The 9,149-nt window shown below is 35.6% G+C and overlaps 1 protein-coding gene across 1 annotated transcript; it reads right to left on the bottom strand.

Annotated features, from left to right (window-relative positions):
- Positions 1 to 218: 218 nt before the first annotated feature.
- LOC107840276 (cold-regulated protein 28) lies at positions 219 to 8,416 on the bottom strand. The gene is made up of 5 exons (XM_016684095.1): positions 8,071 to 8,416; positions 2,582 to 2,761; positions 1,207 to 1,426; positions 865 to 962; positions 219 to 769 (listed from the first exon to the last, which is right to left on the bottom strand). The coding sequence occupies exons 1-5, from the start codon at positions 8,227 to 8,229 to the stop codon at positions 701 to 703; spliced, it is 726 nt and encodes a 241-aa protein (XP_016539581.1). The 5' UTR covers positions 8,230 to 8,416; the 3' UTR covers positions 219 to 700.
- Between the last annotated feature and the right edge of the window lie 733 nt (positions 8,417 to 9,149).

The following is a 9,149-nucleotide window of genomic DNA, read 5'->3' as shown; positions in this document are numbered from 1 at the left end:
CGGCATCACCATTCAAGACACGACAGGCACCAAGGGTGGTGGGTGGCTCTCTACACACCAAAAGTGGGAAAACCCAAGATTATAGAAGCCCCATATCAGCTCCCCATCAATCAATATGAAACTCGGATTTCATACCTTGCGACATGATCATAACACATATCCCTTGGATAACTCCGTTTTGAACATCAAAACAAGGAAACAGTAACAAAACAGCAAAATGAAAAAAGACGTTGAAGACACAGTAAAGGATCGAGAGAGTTCCTCTAATTACACGTACAGCAGTACATATGCATGCATCTTCAAAGGGAAGAGAGGAAAGAACAAACAAACAAAAGAATTTAGCTATTGAAGTCCTCCAGCTAAAGTTTATATAGACATTTGCTCTAAAGGCAGATCTCAAAATTGATACTAATTTTCTAGTTCCACCCCCCCAACATATTTTCTTTCTCTTGCAGAACACTTGGTCTTGTATAGATAATTATCTACACGTCATTTACAACTTTATTGCGATATCACGACCCTATGCAAATGCACGCAAGACTTTTCCTACTATACCATCTCCAATATTTCACCACCCCTCAGCTGCCTTCCACAAGTCGTACATTGGCCATAGTCTTCTTGACGAATTTCGAGTTTGACTTTTGTCATTACTCTGGAACATAGAACTAGCTCCGTCATTGTTTGCTGTGGAGCTTCCAAGTTACTTAGTTATCTCTCCGGAACATGGAACTAGCAACTCTTGGACTCCCATATTCCTTGTTGGAACAATCTATAGTAAAAACATCTAGCGATTAGATAAGGGGGGTTTTTACCACAAAAATCATTTTTTTTCAAAGGTTATTGGAAGAAGTTGATGCACATTACTTGCTCTTGGTCTGTAGTGTCCACCGAAACTGTCTTCATCTTTTTGCACCTCGAGTTCTCATCAAAATCTTCACCTATGAAATTCTGACCTGAACCTTCTGCAAAATTTCTAGCAATGTCAATAACTGCTCAATGTCAATAACTGCTAACAAATGTAGAATTAACACAAACTATATTGTACCGATGTTTAATGTATATATATAATGTTCCCTCGGTTTTTCAGAATCCCAGGAATCTACGCAAGTAAAACTTTCAAATATTTTACTGTTTATGAAAGATGGCCAGTCCTCTTAACTCCTGATCTAAGTAACAATTTCAACACAAACTTAGCAAAGTACTTACCAGTAAGTGTACAAACTGTATTCTGAAGTTCTCCAAGTTCAGAAATTAAATGTGATTTTGTTTTGAGCCCATCCGTTGGTTTCTCATCTCTTGTTCGTTTCCCCTTGCGATGGAGTTCAAAACAAAATTGGCAATCATGAGAATCAGCTGCAATATACACAACAGGTGGCTTCCTCACAGTCTTGATCTTCTTCCAACAGCCATGATGCGGAAAAGTTAACTGGAAGAGAGGGGGAAAACTATGAAACAAGATCCACTGAGGTTCTTCTATTATGTTTTAAGAAGGGCATGGTATTGTTTTCATTGTACTGTACAGAAAACTAGTTGGACAAGAGGAGTCAATTTTGTGCAGATCCCTTGTGAGCTATGTTGCTCGGACTCTTCAAAAATGTCGATGGTGCATGTTGGCCCCTCCAGAAGTAGTTCACATCTGGGTGCGGAAGCATCTTTTGAGAGTCCAAGCAACGTAGCTCAAAAGTACTTCGGTGTTGAACCAAAACAGAAGGGAATAAAGAGAATTAAAAATATTATGCACACTCTTTATCTATCAGGATCCATTTAGATGGTATGAAACCTAGAACAATTTGAAACGAAGAAAGAATATATCTTCCTAAAAGAGAAAGGATGTAAAAAGTAGGAATGGAATAGTTAAGCTTCCTTCACTAATTAAAAGGAAATTACAATGAATCATGTACACTTATAAAGCAAGCCAGAATTAGGATATTCTTCTCTTCCATTCTCTCAATGGACGTTAATGTATACCTCTCAATTCTTGAATTTTGGCATCTCAAATCAAAAAAGCAAGACACCAAAGTTTGTTCTTTGAACTTTAGAAGTCATTCACAAAAAGCCAAAACATGAAGATCACATCAAGTACTTGATATTTACTTCATCATCATATTTTCTTTTGGCTATATATGCTATTTGTATATACTTATATAACCCTTTAATCATTAGTTAAACAACGTAAATATAATTTTCCAAGTGTGTAGAACCAGTATTTTTTTTTCCATTCAAGTATTTGCGTAATGGTATGTAAAATGATGATCGTGTCAAATCAATGTCTAAGATATTTCTCACACGGCATAAATTTTCACATCTACTAAATCGTGGAATGCTAAATACATGCATACATATACACACAGATACACACGCATTTAGAATATCAGCCTACATTTTTGAATTTCTTTTTCTTCTTGATGTCGGGCGATTTACACTTACTGTCAGATAGGTGTCAGTAACTCAGTAAGACCAGTCTTTGGAGTGAGAAAATGTCGTTCCTTCCCAAAAAATATGTCATTGTGAAAATGCAGCAAAAAAAGGGGCCATGTTACAGCTCTAGAAATAGAGAATGAACTAAAATTAGGCTCCTTACCTGCTCTGAAGCTTTGTTGACATGTGAAGATAACTCTTCTGACAAATTTCTGCAGCTCTGGTTCATTTCCACAGATCCAGCACGCAAGGCCATGGATCTGTGTAACTGCTTTACAAATGATGCTTCAAGATGGTCCAGAAATGTATTGTGCTTCTCATTTGTCCATCCTGTGTACTTGTCCTGAAATAAAATGTGAAATATGCAAGTGTTATTATCCAAATATTCTGGCAGGATACTGGAATAGAGACATGTCAATTGCAGTATTGAGCTTTCTTGTTTTGGTCAGTTAGTTCCACGCAGCTTAAGAATGAAACTGCTGCAGGTGGCTAAGGACATTAAATAATGTAGGATTAAACCCCATGATTATACAGTAATCAGAAATCAGCTAAACTGAGAATGCCCATTAAGGAAAAATTAGAAAAACATATCAAGAAATATATGCATGCCACAGACCCACAAGCAGCTTTCACAGATGATCATTTCAAGGACAAACAAGAAGGTATAAACAATGAATTCTATATTCTACTAGACTATACAAAAGGGAAGTAGAAAAGATAGAACTTTGAGGTCCTACTTCAGTAAGCCGGCATGAAAGGATTGTTCGCATGCAGGAACCCATATACACAAATTGAGAGTGCAAATTTCATAGAAAGAACCTAATGAATTTCACGTGGATGTAAGTTGCATAGATCCTTACAAAAGATATCGTTCTAAAAAAAAGTTAGGTTGCCATATCCATCCATATTCAAATTTCACATGAGTTAAGGAGGTTCCGGAGGACAATAGTCTCCCACATCTTATCACACGAAGAATCTAATGAATTGTAAAACCCAATTAAATGCAAGTTATTCATAAACTGGTAACTGTACCAGGAAATAGGACCAGGAAATACTTCCATTCGACATAATTAATCTTAACTATAAAAAGACAAAAAGTAACCACAAGGTAACTCAGAACCCCAATTAGAATTTAACACTCCATGATTATTGATTGTTCATTATGTAATTCATTAGCCAACCACCCCAAGCCTACATAATATGAACCTGCATCTCACATGACCTGAAAGGAAACAACAACAAACAAGTAGTGTCTGGACACATGACCTGAAAGGATGAACCCAAAAACAAGAGAGACAGTTTCCCTAATGGGATTTTCCCTATTTGCTTGAATGGGTATATTAACCTTTACCAGCATATAGAAAAAGAATTCAGTTACACATAGCAAATATGCACATGTACATGAGTTCCACTGATAACATGAATTACCCCCCATGCATAGGGACATTTAAATACATTTATCAATAAGATTTGTTGCACACCAAGTAGGTACGACAGGCGAAAAGTCTACTTTTCAAAGAAAGATACATAACTCATCATGGTTAGGAAACAAGAAGCACAACATTTTAATCAGAAACGAGACAACTTCTTTTCTTCTGCTTTTGCGGGTGATGTAGGAAACAGCAATCAGAATCTAGAAGAGGCTATCCTCATAGTAATGTTCAATTCCATGAATATTAGTATCACTGCAAAACTTTTAAAGAATTGAAATTTTCTAGCCCTATTGCATTCATCCTCTTCTGATGGATGTCAGCATGGTAGTAAAGGATTTTACTTCGATTTGTCAAAATTTTAGGTCATTAGATGAAACCAAGCTTCAATTATGGCTAATTTCAGCAATTTTCAATCGTTCTGAAAACACAGAATAACAAACCTAAAAAGGGAAATTAGTAAATAAAGGTTGAATAGTACTTTAGTTCCATTTATAACAAGACAACTCAAGAAACCTAATCCTGAACCTACCTAAAAAACATTGAGGTAGGTATTCAGTTTGCAAAAGAAAAGGAAAAAAGAGAATATAACACTCCCTTTATCGCTTCTTAATTTCCTTACATTGATCGGCATAACGCAAGAAAGAACTGAAAATGTGAGTTGTTTTGTATTTATTGAAGAAAAGAGTAGTGCAGTTCGTGTTTCACCCGTAGAAAAGGGAGAAAAGAAGAATAGGAAGAGAGGTAGATTATGTTGTGATTAAATTGTATTGAAGCTTTCCTTTCAAGGAGAACGGACTAACTGAAAAAGAAGCCTACGTCTAAGAGACGGAGGTTAGTATATAATTTTAAAAAACCAACATAGGACTTACACGATAGCTTCTGTTTTTTGTAACCAAGATTTATATCAATTATGAAATCCAAATAGAAGATTTTGGGGAAATCCCTAGAGCTTGGAAAGCAAAAACAAAAACTATTAAGTTACATAACAAACACACGTAAACCACTTTCAAAACTAAGATCCACTCCAACTAGTGCTTCAACTGCTCACCCCCTCACCCCTCCCTCTTTCTCTGGAACAAAATTGTCACCCATCTGACCGGATAAGCTTGAGCTTCCTTTCTAGCAACAATGGCGTAGAGGATAATGCTGCATATAATGCTTTCTCCTTGGTCTTCCCGATGATCTTTCTTGTTTTCTTTTCTACCCTGATGGGTGAAGAGCAAGGGCATCATCCCTAGCAATTAGCATACAAGAAAATGTCCCTGAAAAGAGGACTTAAACTTTTGATGCTCTCAGATTGAAGAATAAAGGCAGTGAGAAAGTTTTTGAGATTGCTAATCACATCTGATGTATCCAACACCACTTCTCCATTCCTTTTTCCTTGAAATACACTTAATTATGGACAGTCATTTCCATGTTTGAACCAATACTTAGAACTCAGTTGTTCCCCTAACTTTGCAATTACCCTTTTGCATGCTTGATGTCAAGCTTTATCACATCAGTCCGAACCAAACAGGTATCTGCTATGGAGTGGCCAAAGAGATCCATGTTGTAGAATCACTATATGCAAACAATGTGTATATCTTGCAAGCACTATCAAATTAACAGCTAAATGAAAACTTAGAGACTTAGGGGGTCTAAAATCTCTGAGGAAACGGGAAGTATCAGAAAAACACCTTTTCAAAGTAGAAACTCCATACTCAGAACTTATATTATATTATTTATAAAATAATGATAATTTTTTCAAGTCAAGATACACTTCCCACACATGCTGCAGTTTCAACAGAACAATTCAAACATTTTTAGATTATTAATATTAACTGCATGTGAAGGATTAATGCATCAGCATGACTAAAAAAAGAAGCGTGACAATGTTTTAAACATACAATGACTACATATTTAGAAATGTAGCTTTAAAGAAAACTGGGTTCTAAAAATACAATGTAGTAACCTTTTCTAAGACTAGGGAACCGAACCAACTTGCGGATTATTACACCAGGTACTTTCTAGCTCCCAACAGCAGACTGACTGCAATTCTTTTTGCTAGTAACAGCTGATTAACAGGGAATACATAATACAAAATCTGATATCCCCAAACTGCCATAAAGAAAGAGCATTTCAGCCAGATACACCATACGCTAATGGCACCCCGAAAATGTTCAACACGAGATCTAATAGAGTAGTCTGAATCATAGGTGAAAGTCTCTAATAGAAATCCTGACAACAATATCAAGAAATGCTCAAGAGGGTAAAATTCTTTTTTGACAAGACGTGAAAATAGGAAATTTAGAATGCAAGCTAAACATTCACGATAGATCGTCTACAGGCTCCAACTCTTTCCTTTAGGATGCTAATTTTCCAGTTCAGACAAGAAATGAACAACAACCCTCATGACTTCAATGAATAATGATCCCCTTTCCTCCTTCTCAACATGATAGAAGAGGTAGACTGAAATGGAGACATATAGAAGCTCAATAAAAAGGGAATTCCTGTGAACAAAAACTGTAACCTGCAGGATACACCATATGACAATTTATTCACACCATCCTTGCCACAAGAACTGTTCTTTGTCTCTTTTCAGCCAAAAAAAAGCATAATTCCACTTCTTCCAACTCCGAAAACACACTTGAGGTTATGCTAGATTCCCTTAACCAGATTAAAAACAGAACTGAATACCAGCCATAGATCTTTAACCTGATCTACCAAATTAAAAAAACTTGGGTATACGATGACAATCCTTCACTCCGGAAGGATAGGTTCCAAACCTACAAGACCTCCTATCCCAGAATCCACACATTTCACACCAACTTAGTGAGCCATTTATTTTTTGGAAAAATTACTTAATACTACAAACTTAACTTACCTAAACTACTTAATATCCCTATCCTTTATATTAATTACTAAAATCTCTGAGTTACATTCTCTCTCTTTAAATTGTTTAAATAACTGTCACCCTAAAAAATCGAATACATTAATTATTCCCCTAAAAATTTGGCTAAAAATCTTTGCTCCACCAATTTAATATCATTAATATCTAACCTCCTCCTCCTCCTTCTCTCCATTAATGTCTATCCAAACACATAAAACAAACACAAAAGTAACACAACAAACTAAATCAAATTACAGAAGCTACCATACTCAAACTAAACACCCAACCCATTACACTAGAACCACCAACACCAACTGCATCAGACGATGCACCACTAGAATTTTCTATAACACCCAAAACCCCAACCTCCACTCTTTGTTTTCTCCATCCCCACCCTTCGTTTTCTCTTTGGTTTCTCTTCCCTTTTCTTCAATATCCTTTAGATTGAATTTCTATGACATGACAAAATCAATCATAGATAAACTGAGCGACGGAACGAGAAGTTCGTCGCCGTTAACTAATGTTGTCGGAGAACAGCTCTCCGAACGACACACACGGTTACCCCTAAACAAGGTACAACAGTGATTTATACGACTGAAATTTAAGGTCCTGAAATGTATGAGAAGACGCAACAAAACGGATGTTCCGACCTAAAGAGAGAAAAGGCGCAAAAGATTTCCTTAAGAAGGTAATAAAGTTATGTACTGGAAGACACAAAACTCGTAATTCAAAACGAAAAGATGTTGAAGTTAAAACATGAGAACCTCTTACAAAGGTACTATTTGTTTGTATCGGAAATAAAATTTGAAGGTTCATCAAGTGTTCTGAATTTCAAAATTTGATCTGACTACGTTATTCTTGGATTTTGAGAGTAGAATACAACGGAAGTCGCGTGATTCGCTCCACAAATAAAAAGATTTTCGTTATTTTTTCTTTTTTAAGCGCATTAACTTCTTGTTAGGATGTATCGATTGTCAAATTGTGTATCCGAAAAATCAAAATGAGGGATCTTATGTAATTTTGTTAAAAGAAGGGATAGTGAGAAATTAGGGGTAAACTTGTTGGGATTTATGTAAGTTTTACTTCTTTTTTTCTTCAATATCTTCCTTCAATCCTTCACCAGCTAAACATCCTCCTTCTCTATCATGTCTAGTCATTTCTCCGGCCAAAAAAGCATACAGACAACAGAAAACACATAAGGTCACCATATCAACATCTATTACCAACAATTTAACCAAATAAACAACGAAATAACCTTACTGACTTAAGATTCAATACATTTAAGGTGTATGCCAAAAAATACACGAGATTTAACGACGAAGAATCGCCAAAAAAGAACTACAGTATTACCGTTGTAGAATTTCCACTCTGCAGCAGCATAATACCTTTGGAATTCGCAACACTTAAAGACGACGAACCAGAACTCAACCGGGTCAACTCATTACCGCAACTCTCCGACGACGCGCAACTCTCCGCCGCCGGTATCACTTTCCTGTGAGTTTCTTCCATTCCGATAACAATGTAGATTTGGAAAAATCAACAAAAATATCTCTCTATATATTACTCCTAACAAAGCGTGAAGTTAGGGGGTATAAAGAGGGGGGTGGAGTGGGCGGTTTTGATCAACCCAGGGGGTAGTTTTTCGGTCGGGGGCCAAAGAGGGATCCACATGGCGACGCTTTTACACGTGTCATGATGTGGCCCTTTTGCCACGTAAGCAGCGGCTGATAATATCTACAGAAAATGTCAACCAGATATTTTTGTTATAGGAAAAAGAGCGAAAATAGTGTGGGTTAATAGTCAGTTTGGGATTGGTATTTCCCAAAATAAACACTTATTTTGAGAAAAAAATACTCCCTTCATTCTATTTTACTCGTTTTAAATTTTTTAATTTGATATCTCATTTTACTTGTTCTTTTTACTTATCAAGATAAGATAAAAAAAAAGTATTATTATATTCTTAGTGCAATTGATTACTCCTTCTTATTAGCATTCTTGAAAAATATTGTAAAAAGAGAAGTATCATTAAGAGTACAACATTAAGAATATAAATGGTGTTTTGGTATTAATCATCTATCAATATTTAAACTAATAACAAGACACAATTAAGAGGAACAAAATGATAAATTTACATTACCAATCATTATTTTCTTAATAGTTGTATCATCTCAATGGACAAAATGGGACAGAGAGAGTATTTTTTTTTTTAAAAGGATATTTGGTAAACTTGCAAAAGTGCTTTTAAAAATAAGTAGAAGCAGTTTATCCGCTTCTCCAAAAAAATAGAAGCAGAAGCAGAAAATTTTTTTTTATGGAAAAAATATTTCTATCGTACACACACACATATATATACGTTGTTAATTAATTAACATATCTTACAAGTTTGATTAACTTTTGATTTTTAAAATTTTACATTTCATATTTATGTC

This window comes from Capsicum annuum, chromosome 8 (genome assembly GCF_002878395.1).
Source record: "Capsicum annuum cultivar UCD-10X-F1 chromosome 8, UCD10Xv1.1, whole genome shotgun sequence".
Taxonomy (NCBI): Eukaryota; Viridiplantae; Streptophyta; class Magnoliopsida; order Solanales; family Solanaceae; genus Capsicum; species Capsicum annuum.
Note: the sequence above shows the minus strand (reverse complement) of the source record. Positions and strands in the feature narration are given on the sequence as shown.